Source organism: Oculina patagonica, chromosome 9 (genome assembly GCF_052425735.1).
Source record: "Oculina patagonica isolate OP01 chromosome 9, crgOcupat, whole genome shotgun sequence".
NCBI classification, from domain to species: Eukaryota; Metazoa; Cnidaria; class Anthozoa; order Scleractinia; family Oculinidae; genus Oculina; species Oculina patagonica.
In genome coordinates this window covers 21,816,797-21,830,274 of record NC_135766.1, presented here as the reverse complement: position 1 = coordinate 21,830,274, position 13,478 = coordinate 21,816,797, and the positions used below count along the sequence as shown (strand labels likewise).

Here is a 13,478-nt window from a genome sequence, read left to right as displayed (position 1 = left end):
TCAGGTAAAAAATAAAAACTCACGAACAATAACAAATAAACCAGCACTATAAGTTAAATTAAAATTATTGTGAAACAACTAAACATTGCTTCCATGACTTTAAATAATAGTTCGAGTCTTCGCTCCTTTCTTCTAGTCCTTTCTGTGCAAACGCCACGAAATAGGCGACCATGCCCGAGAGTTCAGTTGCATGATAAACCCATTCTCGACCCCAGAGCTCTATGTCGGTTTTCTTTGGGGACGAGGTTGTTTCATGATCGATTTTGAGATTGTTTTCATTAAAGACCGGGGGTAAAACGCTGAAGAGCTCATTTACATTTGCATTTAATATTCTCACAAAAACCCTCCGCTAATAATAAGAAGCAAGAAACACGGTATTAGGTCGTTTCGCCCGATAGCCCTTTTGCCCAGAAACGTTTCAGGCGACCCTAAAATGGGGAATGACGGAACGGCTGCAAATTACCCCAAATCCTAAAAGACGGAATACAAAAAATATAATAATATGGAAGAGGATAGAAAAAAATAGAAAACAAGGAATAAAAATAAAGATAGCATCCCTCTTGTTTTTTTTTTTTCGATCGTTAGAAAGAAATCGTCACGCATTTAATATCAACGATCAATGCCTAGCCACTACTTAGCGAAATTCAAAAATCGGCAGAACCCTAAAAGATACACTCGTTCAAAGGGGGAAGCCTCTAGCCAAGTGGCCCATACTGCCGGAGCTTATCCCGGCTTCTGTAGCATTAAGCGGCTAAGAATATTTCTACTCCTCCCTGAATGGGATGCTAAAAAGGTGATCCAAATATGAAAACATGCCGAGTATTTTTGGGACAGTCTTAGCCCCCCACGTTCCAAAACGCTCCGCCGCCTCTGCCACTGTTATCACAAGTGCTAGCTCTGCAGATGTCCTTTGCAGTGTCGTTCTGGGGTCGTTCTGTAGTAAACAGAATTCAATTGCTCAAGTGGAAGAGATGTGGGAGTATAAAACAAGTCACAATTCGTGTGGTATTAGTGTTACAGCTGCTTCAGTTAAGAGAAGCGCGGGCGAGCGGAAATTCAAGTGAGCCCAGCTGTCAATTTCAGCTTGCTCGCGCTATGACTATGAGACACGATCTCCCAAAAGCTAAACTACCTTATTTTAGAAAGCAGCTGACGGGATTTCAAGGACATCATTCTCTCTTACGTCAACCTAGACTACGAGCTGTCGAGATTTCCTTCTATCGTTGGGGCGAGCGAGGTAATCTTTATTTAATTTCCTTTCTTTTAGCCTGCGAATACAGCCGCCTCTAATTCGCGTCCCGCAACGAAGTGTTTCGCTCTTCGTTGCGGGACGCGAATGAGAGGCGGCTGTATTCGCAGGCTACCTTTCTTTTCCCTAATAATTTTTTGTATACCGTCTTTTAGCTTCTTTTAGGATTTGGGATAATTTTCCGCCATTCAGTCATTCTGCGTTTAAAGCTGGTTTAAAGGTCCCCCTGTCCGCGTGATAAATTTAACTTAACGATCAACTTGTATGGCCAAAGAAAAGGAACGTTAAATGCTGCGTATTTGTTTAAGCTAAGCCACCAAAACATTCTGATTTCACTTTGTTTTATTTTATAAGAATACCGTTTGACATGTCTGTTTTAGCATGTATTGAGGTATTAATTGTTTCAGTGGTGTCCAGATCTGTATCGTGTTACATTGTGCACATGTTCACATTCTTTTCAAAATCTTAGCCTCGGGTTTATTCTTAAAATATTCTTGAAAATTCGCAAATTTCAGCCTCGATATTCTTATAAACTAGATTCTCATAAAATAAAAAGCAAGATATCTTTAGTCCGGGCGAATCGACTATTTTCTTCGGGCGAACGGGCTATCGCGCGAAACGACCGCAATTCAGAAAAACCGTTCTTCGATATATTTATCTAGAGCTATTGTTCGACGATTCTAATACCGTAAAATTCCGGTTATAAGCCCCCCCGCTTATAAGCCCCCCCACTTATAGGCCCATCATCCTGGAAACAAAAAAATACATCCGATTATAAGCCCCCCCGGATATGCCCCCCTCTACCAGATGACAGTACTGAATAGGGCTAAGTGTTTCTTTTTTATGCGTTTTTAACTTAAAAACGTATTTCCATCAACACTCCCGTAGCTCGTTTCAAAACGTTTTTTTCATTCCGCTTATAAGCCCTCCCGGATATAAGCCCCTCCGCTTTAAGCCCACCCAAAACCCCTTACAAAGTTGTATTAGCCCAGGGCTTATAACCGGAATTCTACGGTATATAAAATTTCGCAATGCACTATTCTTTATTTCTCAATACTTCCCGAGATCATTGATTCAAGAACGATTTCTGTGAAACCCTTCAAATGTCTTTTGTTAGACTGGTTTTAACTAATACAAAAAGATTATGCAAGACCATTGTGTACCGCGAAAAAAAAAGTAGTTCGCTTTAAGTATGTTAATCCCTGTAATCTATTTGCATAACTATTACAAAAAGCCCCAAAATATGCCACCTCTTTTGTTGTCTGAGTTGAAAATTAAAAAAAACGTCTGGCAGACGTCGAGAAATGTTCACAGTGAAACGGTTGCTACACTCAGAGAAGCATGCAATGAAAATTCGAGCTTACTTTACAAAATTAACGGTCTGTAGCAAATTTTCCCATTTTCTACACTTTTATAGCGCAAACGAAACGTTTTCTCGACTTATTAAGAATTCATGCGTTCCCGGTTGATAAATTTCTAAAAAATAAAGCACAAGTCTGGCACTACAGTAAAGGGCATTTTTCTACCAGGCTTAAATTTTAATTGGTTTTTCCTACAACTTACAGTGATACGGTACGAAAATTTTTCTACAAAAAAAGATCTGGTGACAAGTAGTAGGTCAGTCCCAGGGGGGGGGGGGGGGGGGGTACTTCGCCTTGTAAACGACGGGGATGATCGAATGGAGGCAAAAAACTCAGGACCCAAAAAAATCCCTTAGTCTTCCGACATTACCCCAAAAAATCCCTAAACCAAAAATAACCCCCCAAAAATCCCTTGTCAAATTACCCCTAAATTGCCAGGAGGCGCAATAACATAACACAAAAGAACGCTCGTTTTGTTTATTCATCATACCATAAATGCGCCAAGGCACTTTGGTTCGTTTTTAATACCCAAAAAAATCCCCTATCTAAATCAAGATACCCAAAAAAATACTTGCCAAATTTTCCAACCCAAAAAAATCCCGGAATCAAAAATTTCAAACCCAAAAAAATCCTTCGATCATCCCCGTCATTAACAAGCCGGAGTACCCCCCCCCCCCCCCCGGGAGGTCAGTAGTGGGTTTAATTCTGCGTTGACAGTGTCGGGTTACAATGTGCATTCAAAACTTTCATGACTAGAGGTATTACAAATTCCTTTGCTCATTCGCTGGTTCTTTATGGGTTTTCATGACATATTTTTTCGTTTCGAGTTTTTTGTATGCGTTGTTGATCTGAAGTCTTGAACAGGCTGGCAGCTGAATAAGCTAAAATTTGCAATTTTTACGGAGAAGTGGGTAGCGCAAGTGCACGGCTAGGCTGAACTAACTTCTTATACCCCGTGAAGCGAAAAAATAGCATCTTCTTCAGGAAAAACGTGATAGTCCTTAAGTTTGTATTTGCTATCTTGTATTATGATGCAATTTTCCAATATATCTTTTTATTATCATTTTAATTTCGTCAAAAATCCCGTTGCATTCACGTCTGACTCTTGGCACACGTGAATGACTCCAACTTCCTGCGACCTTGAATGACCGAGCCCGTTCTCACCCCAACCAATCAGAAACCAGATTCTATCGGGACAACAAACCCAAGTAGGTTTTGAGAGAACGCGAACGAGTTAAAAACATCTCAAATTTTACAGCGTTTAAAACCTTAAATCGAGTTTATATTCTATCAGACATCTTCAAAATCCTTTTCGCTTGAATTTTGTGTCGCTTAGAGTAGTTCAAAGGCTTAAAATTATTCGTAAATATGAATTATGGTGCGTCGACTTCGTAGATGGAAAGTGAAATTCTCCTATCTAACGAACCAAACTTCCGGTAGGCGCCCTTGAATGCCCGTTTGGCAGTCGTTCGCTTTTGTGTGCAAACATGCGATAAGTTGCTATAAAAGACTGTCTCCTGATAATTTTGCATATTTACTTGAAAGACCTTCGTCGAGAGAGCTGTGCTGGAAGTTAAAGAAGGACGCTAAATTCTACGCAAATTTTCCGCAGGTATGAAAAGTTTTATTCGTAATGTTAGTCGTCCGTTCCCTATCCGAATTAATTCAAGCAAGAGTAAATTGAACAGTTCTTCAAGTCGCAAAAAACCCTTATCGTAATACATATGAGATTTGAATAATTGCGTAGTAATCGTTTTAGCGAATCTTTTTAATTTTTCGTCGTAGAAGAGCTGAAACTACTTGAACAGTGGAAACTGTGAATTTTATTTTGTGTAGCCATTTCCAAGCAGCGAGAGAAACTAATTATTTTTTAATTTGATTCGCAAAAACAAAAAATAAAGATGTGAGGTTTGTAGTTTCATAGTGAAGGCAGTGTAATAGCAACGTTTTCATAGAAAAGCACGAGACAGTTTTATAAATTTCCATGGATGCAAGGACATTTTCGCGCTTTTCGTCGCGGGCTTTTATGTCTAGAAGACCAAATCTCTGCAAAGATCTTCATGCAAATTTTCAGTCTCTGAAACATGAAAAGATTTCAAAAAGCTAAGAGAAGTTTGAAGTAAATTTGTATCTTTGTGGGGAATTTTTTGGTCTGTTACAACGCTTTTAATTTATTTACGAGGTTCTTTTATATGGCTATTGGCGGGTTGAATCTTGTTTACTTTTTTGAACCACAATATTTATACCGCTGCGGGTTTTCCCTGCGTTAATAATTCACGCCGTTATGTAAACCTTTGTATTGCTGCTCAGTTGAGGAAATAATTCCCGTATATTCTCTTCTTGTTCACAGGGGAAAAGTATGGCTCCAAAAAGTGCCACTGTAACTCAAACAGAAACCATTGACCCAGAAACGAAAACTTCTGGTCATGAACAAAAACGCCCGCAGCGACAAATCGTGTGGCTAAATGTTTATTTCATGGTAGTGCTCCACCTCATGGCAATATACGGCATTTATCTCATCCCCGGGGCAAACCCAAGGACTTGGTTATGGACCTGGTTGTGCCACTTTGTCGGCGGGCTAGGTATTACTGTTGGAGTTCACAGACTCTGGTCTCACCGATCGTACAAGGCAGGATGGCCTTTGAGGCTGGCGCTCATGTTGATGAATTGCATCGCTTCACAAAACGACATCTTTGAATGGGCCCGCGACCACCGCGTTCACCACAAGTTTTCTGAAACCGACGCAGATCCGCACAACGCGAAGAGAGGGTTCTTCTTCTCACACGTTGGATGGCTGATGGTGAAAAAACACCCTGATGTAATAAAGAAGGGAAAGCAACTGGATCTGAGCGATTTGTACGAAGATAAAATCATCATGTTTCAACGAAGGTAATTATGCATATTCCGTTATAATTGTCTGGAGGAGGGGGTCGGGGGAGGGGGTGCGGTCTCAGCCCCATTGTCCTATCCCACGAAAAAGAAAAATCATGTCCCGGATGGGATACATTCCCCATCATCATCACTTTAAAATCGAACTTCACCCTAAATAGGTTGCCTTGGAAAAAAAAAATTGTGCAAACTGCTTTTAATTGCCAATTGCTTAAGGTGAGCAGCATATTTTATATATTTCCACCTTTCGTTTAGTGGAAACATGCTACAAGGTGTTGGTTTGTGTAGGGAAAGCCCCTCTTAAGGGACCGAAAAAACATATGGCCAAAAGGGCTGAAAATTCCCATCCGCCACACTCCCTGAGAGCCTCCCAGGGGGGGGGGGGGGGGGTCCATGTTTCCTTGTTCCCATCAAAATTTTCCTTGTGTTCCTGTGTTCCCTAAAAGATTTTTTTTCAATTTTGGTGCAGAAACTTCACCCTAAAAAGGTTGACTTGGAAAAAAATAATTCGTGCAAACTGCTTGAAATTGACTAAGGTGGGCAGCATATTTTATATATTTCCACCTTTTGATTAATTAGTGAAACCATGCTTCAAGGTGTTCCTATGTGTAGGGACCAAAAAAACATAAGGCCAAAAAGGCTGAAAATTTCCATCCGCCACCGCCACACTCCTTGAGAGCCTCCCAGGGGGGGGGGGGGGAGGGGGGTCCATGTTCCCTTGTTCCCATCAAAACCTTTCATGTGTTCGGGTGTTTCGAAAAATATTAATTATTATATTTAGATTTCGGTGTACCCTGTTCCCTAAACTATGTAGACTGTTCACAGCCTCTCGATTTTTCAACGCATTAAAAAGCAAACGAAGCTAGCGCGAAGCGCAAGCGCGGGGGGAGGGGGGTAGGTCTTTCCACAAGTTGCTCGGCAACTTTTTGGCAACTTTTCATATTTCGAGCAACTTTTTCCTCTTCGAGCAACTTTTTCCCCTTCGAGCAACTTTTTTCCTCTTGAGCAACTTGTTGCATTTTGAGCGAATTTCCAGACCGAACATCTAGGAAGATTATCCGAGTATTGTTTATGGACCATATGAACGTTTCCGAAGATTTACGAAGTTTGCCGAAGATTTACGAGAAACACCTGAAGACGTTTCAACTTTCGGCTTTACAAAAACCCCTCTGCAAACATGACGTCATCGATATCTTTACGATTTTTCTCAGTTTAATTTAAGAAATCACGGTTATTCAACAAATTTTCCCCTTAATATGTTACTTCTTTTGCTGTAAAATTGCATAAAACTGCTAAGAAATATTACCCTCAAGGAAAATTAGCATATATTTAGAGAAATTATCTTGATTGGAAGCAGCGTTTTGGATTTTTTGGAGCAACTTTGGAGCAACTTTATTACCAGAAGCAACTTTTTTGGATTTTTGGAGCAACTTTTGAGCAACTTTTTGAGAAATTACGAGCAACTTTTTGGGAAATTTCGAGCAACTTGTGGAAAGCCCTAGAGGGGGGACGGGAAGCGATCAAAGGAACCCCACCCCCTTGCTTCTTCCGTTTTGCGCTGGCGTCGAGTTCTCTCACCGTTCTCACCGCGCGCTCAACAATCGAAACAACACGAAAGAATAGAGTGCTGTGGACAGTCTATAAACTTAATGCTTTTGTTCCTGTGTTTCAGTTTTATATTCCTTTTGTTTCCATGTTCCCAAAAGATTTATGACCTTGTTCCCTTATTCCCTGAAACCCCTAGGGGAAGCCTCCCCCCTCATCTCCCTGCTTTTTGAGTACTTGACAAGCAACATGGTGATATTGCAATGAGAATTTATGTCATAATCTTTTCCTTTCTATTTCAGACACTACAAGCTTCTCAGTACAATCTTCAATGTCGTAATGCCAATTGTGGTTCCTTGGTACTTCTGGAATGAAAGCATCTGGAATGGATTTTTCATTTGTTATGCATTCCGTTACGCCTTCACCCTTAACGCAACATGGTGTGTTAATAGTCTTGCCCATATTTGGGGATCACGGCCTTATGATGAGAACATTAATCCTTCAGAGAACTTCTCTGTTGTCTTAGCAACTGGTGGTGAAGGTTTCCACAATTTTCATCAGGGTTGTCCTAAAACCCGGAATGCCGGAAACCTGGAATGCCGAAATGCCGGAAATCCGGATAAGAAAGCCCGGAATCCTAAAACCCGGAATGACCTTTTTTTGTACGCCCTTTTCAATAAAATACGTAGAAATATCTTATTATTATTATTTTTTTTTTGGGGGGGGGGGGGGGGGGATTTGGAAGTTTGTTATGAGTTTCCAGTTACGTTGCGAGTTAGCGAATCCAAATTGTCAATTTCGATACAAAGTTTCCAACTTCGGCCCGACTGAACCTCCCAATTTAGCTAGTTGAGGAGAAACAAAACATGTTGTTTCAAAGTCATGGCGATATCTGAACTCAATGATTTTAAAGGAAACAAGTTACTGCGGGAATATTCCAGCGATTATTGCGGCTCAAGTTGCACAATATTTGTTTGACGAACAAGCAGGACGGCAATAACAACCTTCGGATCAATGTTAACGTTCTGACTGATAGTGAGTAGAAGCATTACATTCATATACCATCTATTGCATCTATAAGAATGAAAACGTCCTTTCGAAAATGGGTATCAAACGCTGTCGATATATATTCGTCGCTTGATGATGGAAGTGATAATTCAGTTAAAGTGTCAGACAACGTTTCGTACCAGCGATCACGAAGTAATTTACGATAAATAATTTTATGCAGGCAGAATTGGTCGAATTTCCTTTTTGTAAAAAAAAATATATTTTTTACGCTTTGTGCGAGGTATAATCTTAATTTTCAAGTCTTTTGAATTTGTAAGCCGGATGAAACTGGATACATGGTTTACCCATCAGGATCTTTAATTTACATAAAGTTGATTTTAATCGAAGCCGAAGCGAGGCGACAGGGAAGACTTATTTGTCACGCCAACATGTTTATGGCTCGCTGAACAATAATTAATTTAAAGTTTGTGAGCCTTTTATATTTTTTATGGCTTTTTCCCAACGATTAATAAGCGTAGCAAAGCCCTTGTTGATAACATAACTACAGAAGGTTTTAATCTGCACAAGTTAACACAATGTAAGGTTTTTATTGACGTCGACTATTTGGTCAAACAAATGTTTTGCAACTTGATCCGCAAGAAAAGCTGGAATATTCCCGCCATAACTTGTTTCCTTTAAAATCATTGAGTTCAAATATCGCCATGACTTTGAAACAACATGTTTTGTTTCTCCTCAACTAGCTAAATTGGGAAGTTCGTCGGGCCGAATTGGAAACTTTGTATCGAAATTGACAATTATTTTATTCGCTAACTCGCACGTAATTGGAAACTCGTAACAAACTTCCAAATCCCCCCCCCCCCCCAAAAAAAAAAAAATAATAATAATAATAAGAATTTCTACGTATTTTATTGAAAAAGGCGTACAAAAAAAGGTCATTCCGGGTTTTAGGATTCCGGGCTTTCTTATCCGGATTTCCGGCATTCCGGCATTCCGGGTTTCCGGCATTCCGGGTTTTAGGACAACCCTTTTCATCACACCTTTCCTCAGGACTATGCCACAAGTGAATTAGGTTCACCAATGAATCCTTCTAAATGGTTCATTGACCTGTGTGCAATGTTTGGACTGGCATATGACTTAAAAACAATTTCCAAGGAGGCCATCCTGAAGCGGAGAATGAGTACTGGAGACTTGCAACACCTTAAACACCATGAAGATTAGACTGTTGCGAAAATGAATTGCCAGTCATAATTGTAATACCGTAAAGTTCCGTGTATAAGCCGCACCCCCGATTTGGAAGCTCAAATTTTGGGAAAAAAATATACAGACCATAAAGTTTGAAGTTCAAGTGAAGTTCTATTGGTAAACAATCAAGGGCAAACAAGCGCGGTTTCGAAACACTGACACGGTGGTTGTTGCAATGTTTAATATAAATTAAGTCTTACGAAAGCTAAATTTCACTTGTCATACCTCCTTTTTAGTTTGAGTTCACAATGTCTTAAACTTGGATGCTCTCTTGATATCATTTTTTCGATATTATCACTTCTAAACACTCCTGAAACACTTGTAATTCGTTCAAATCGTTCGCGAATGATGAATGCTTAGTAGCCAAGCTCTGAATTGTAGAGAGGAGTCTGGGCATTAAAAACAAACATGGCGGCATTTTCTTCGGAAAAAACCACATTTTTATTTCAAGATTCTTGGAAACTTCTACCCGCAACGAGAAAAAAACTTCATGCAGAATAAGAGTTTGTTAATCCAGCAGATGTATTTGCTGTGAAGGTCAATAAAAAACCGAAGCGGTCGGCCAGTTGCCTTGTGAGTATTTGTGTTTATCTTGGTGCCAGTTTCTCGCACGCGGCGGACATGATTCGAAGATTCGAAGACATGATTCGAAGTGACTGGCACGCTTCACTGCAAACAGCTTTGCAGAGGAACTAAAAGGTAGTGAACAACAACAAAGTTTTCAGGTTGTTATATGTTTATTCAATGACGTCTTGAGAAGTTTTTTATGCATATTAATTAGGCCTTTGAGAACTCCAACCACAGGCCGCCCAGGCTCTCTCGTTAATTATTTGCAACGGTCGTTGTCGGTTCGACTCAAGCGATCAAAAAATATATGCTTCATAAATTGACGAATTTGAGATCTTCCGTTCCTAAATTACAATAAACTGTAAGCCATATAAATAAAGATCACTTACCTATTGTTGATTGTCTGCTTTTGTGTGATTTTGAGGGGTTTTGGGACGTTTATTCTCCACTTGCCGCTGACGCCCCATTAGTAGGGGGCGGGCGTCGTCAATTTATGAAGCATATTTTTCGATCGCTTGAGTCGAACCGACAACGACCGTTGCAAATAATTAACGAGAGAGCCTGGGCCGCCTGTGGTTTTAATAAAGAATGAGTCGAAAGTCGAAACGTTCCACGGATGTTCCACGAAACACTTCGGCAAATTTCGTTAATCTTCGGAAATGTTCGAATGACCTTTGGACAACCCTCAGACAATCTTCGGAAAATACTCAAAATGCAACAAGTTGCTCTAAAGGAAAAAAGTCGCTTCTGAAGGGGAAAAAGTTGCTCGAGATATGAAAAGTTGCCAAAAAGTTGCCTGGCAGTTAATTGTGGAAAGCCCTGACTGTTGATGTAGATTACATCATCAATCAACAACTTAATTATTTCACTGAAGTGCTTACAATGTAACAGCAGGAGCTTGGTAACAGACAATTTCTTACTTGACAGTTTGTATAGAAACAGTCACCCTAGCATACATGTGTGGTGGGACCTTATTGTGAAAGGGTCCACTCCATTCAAGGCGACTAACCTGGAAAGTCAATTCAGTTCGTCCTTCTGACCCTGGGCTGCCTGTGGTACGGTTAGTCTTGCAGTGGAGGTTTCTGTGCCGAGGTTGGCTCAACCCTATTCAGATCGGGCTTTTTTGGATCTTTTTAGACGGGGGGGGGGGGGGGATTTCGCCCCCCCCCACCCCCTCCACACCGTAACTTTCAAAATATTTAAGCAATCACAATGAAACTTAAAGGATATGTAGTACATCCGAAAATCGTTCTTTTGAGATACGTCACGCGGGATGAAGACGTCACATCGCGTGATAATTCCATCATGATGTCAAAACAGCGGCGATCTTGGATTTGCCATTTTAGATTTCAAAATGTTTCCAAAACGTCAGAAAACCGCCCAAAATTACTGAAAAGTACTCAAATTCAATAAAACGATGCAAGAAAACGCATCAAAGTTAATTTTCATTTATAGGACCACAAAAATTACAAATTTGGAACAACGTGTTTGTCAAAATGCCGTTACTATGGTAACGTCAAATTGCCGACACAACAACCTAGCCTACCAAATTATTTCCATTAGACAAACTCGCAAAGTTTGGCAGCGTTTGGTTAAATTTTGAAAAATAACCGTTCAAAGTCAGCGCCGGCACTTTCCGCCACCACCCCCCCCCCCCCCCCCACACACACACACACACACACACTCTACCACCCCGGTCTGAATAGGGTTAATGCCGGAAGTTGTTCATGCCAATTTCGTTATTGTTGGTGTCATTAGGGCTTCCACAGACTCCCATCCACCTGAGCACATTCTTAACCCCGGCTCGAAAGTCTCTTTTACGTACGGAGTAGATGATCATGTTGCACAAGGTACTGGCGACGAAGATCACATTGGTGAGGAGTATAGCCTCAGCTGGAACTTCGCTTCTCTTGATAAACTGTCGGCAGATTCCCACTGTCCAGAAGGGAATATAGCACACCATAAACGCAGCGATGATGATGCAGACATCGACAGCTGCCTTCCGTTCACTCCTTCGCCTTGACATCTCTTGCAAATGGTTTGCAGACGTGTCGGAACCGGCTAGGTCTCCCACTTGGCACTACGTTTCGCTGCAGGGACGTTGCTGCCTTGAAGACCGACCAGTTCAGAAACACGGTTATCAGAAGAGGCACTACAAGGGTGAGGATGACTAAAATCACCGTCTTCCTCGCACCTGAATCACTTTGTACTCCCCACCCCTGGTCGCAAGTGTACACTTCTGGATTGTAGACATACTGTCCCCAACCAACGAACGGTCCGATGGACAGCGGGATCGGTGCTACCCAGATGAAAATCATTAACCCTCCACCACTCTGCCCTTGGTAATCGTACCATCGTACGTCATGGGGGATTTGACGATGGCGCTGTATCGCTCATAAGACACGGCTATCAGATGAAGAACTGTGTTAAAGTAGAAGTATCTCACAAAGAATGGATTGAGATAACACATTGTTTGGCCGTACAGCCATCTTTCTTGTGCTGTGCTGGCGATGCGGAATGAGTTTGCGAGAATTAAAAGGAGAGAGTCTGACGCTGCGAGGCTGGCGAGTAGAATATATCGCATCACATGAAATCTTCTTTCTAGTGCAATTGTCACTATTACCAACAAGTTTGCAGGAAGACCGATGGCCTCGACGAGGGCATGAAACCCTGCAATGACCTGCGGGAAAACCATTCTTAAATCAAAATCGCAGCGACAAGCGTGCCGCTCGCTTTCAGGACTGTTTCGGAAGCTGGAAAGTCTCGGTTTTTGCTTTAAATGAGAAATTTCCTGCTCGAAGTACTGTGTGTCAGCTATTCTTTTTCAAAACATATTAGATGTAAATTGGAAAACGTACTAAGAATAGCTCGATATGAAAACACTTTAAATTTCTTTTGTAAGGCGCCACAAAAGAAAATCGAAAGAAATTCTTCGTTCTTGTTACATTTCCTGAGATCAAATGATAATTATTTTCCGTTAACTTGCGCAAAAAAAATGTTTTGTTCAAACCATAAGCAAAATAGTATAATGCTGCCTTTTGGTATTTTGCTCATTAGATTATGTTTGTAATCTAACGATTTACTGTGTTTTAAAAGTAAAAGGCAAGTCATAACTCTTAGGTGTACATATGAAATATTTATCTTGGCTCGAGATTAAGGAATGAATAAACAATTCTTTTTTTATCATTTTCCTTAGACTCGAAAACAAGTTAGAATTTGAATGTATCGAAATTAGCCTATTCACATTGAATCAATTCCAGTTACTTGCACCATTGTCAAAAAAGGCAACTAAGGGAACGTGACATCTGCACACTGTTTGAAAAAAAAAATCTGTTCATGTGTAACATTCTGCAAGATAAGTTGACACCACCTCAACAAACGTTTAGAGTTCGACCTGAAATGTGTATGTACAAAACCTGAGATGGGATCGTATATCCACGGGCTAGATTCTGTTCTAAACAGTTTGAAATCAAAAAGTGCTTAAAATACAATGAAGCGTCTTAAATGGACAGGTGGTTTCAAACGATGGAAATAAAATTTCTCATAACAGCGCCAATACATGGCACATACAGGCTAGGTGGGGAGAATAAAGAACTTCATCGGCTTGAGTCATGTCC

At 40.7% G+C, this 13,478-nt stretch overlaps 1 protein-coding gene and 1 pseudogene across 1 annotated transcript; one reads left to right on the top strand and one right to left on the bottom strand.

The window, feature by feature from the left end:
- The first annotated feature begins 3,308 nt into the window (after positions 1 to 3,308).
- LOC144665615 (acyl-CoA desaturase-like) lies at positions 3,309 to 9,871 on the top strand. The gene is made up of 4 exons (XM_078526875.1): positions 3,309 to 4,222; positions 4,961 to 5,499; positions 7,347 to 7,595; positions 9,078 to 9,871. Exons 1-4 carry the CDS (start codon positions 4,061 to 4,063, stop codon positions 9,268 to 9,270), a joined length of 1,143 nt encoding a protein of 380 aa, XP_078383001.1. The 5' UTR covers positions 3,309 to 4,060; the 3' UTR covers positions 9,271 to 9,871.
- Positions 9,872 to 11,569: 1,698 nt separating this feature from the next.
- LOC144665031 (octopamine receptor beta-1R-like) lies at positions 11,570 to 12,556 on the bottom strand (annotated as a pseudogene).
- Positions 12,557 to 13,478: the final 922 nt, after the last annotated feature.

Coding starts and splice junctions, on each gene's coding strand:
- LOC144665615 (XM_078526875.1), top strand. CDS start 4,061: ATGCCCGTTTGGCAGTCGTTCGCTTTTGTGTGCAAACATGCGATAAGT. Junction 4,223..4,960: donor TCTACGCAAATTTTCCGCAG/GTATGAAAAGTT, acceptor TCTTGTTCACAG/GGGAAAAGTATGGCTCCAAA. Junction 7,596..9,077: donor GGTGGTGAAGGTTTCCACAA/TTTTCATCAGGG, acceptor TTAGGACAACCC/TTTTCATCACACCTTTCCTC.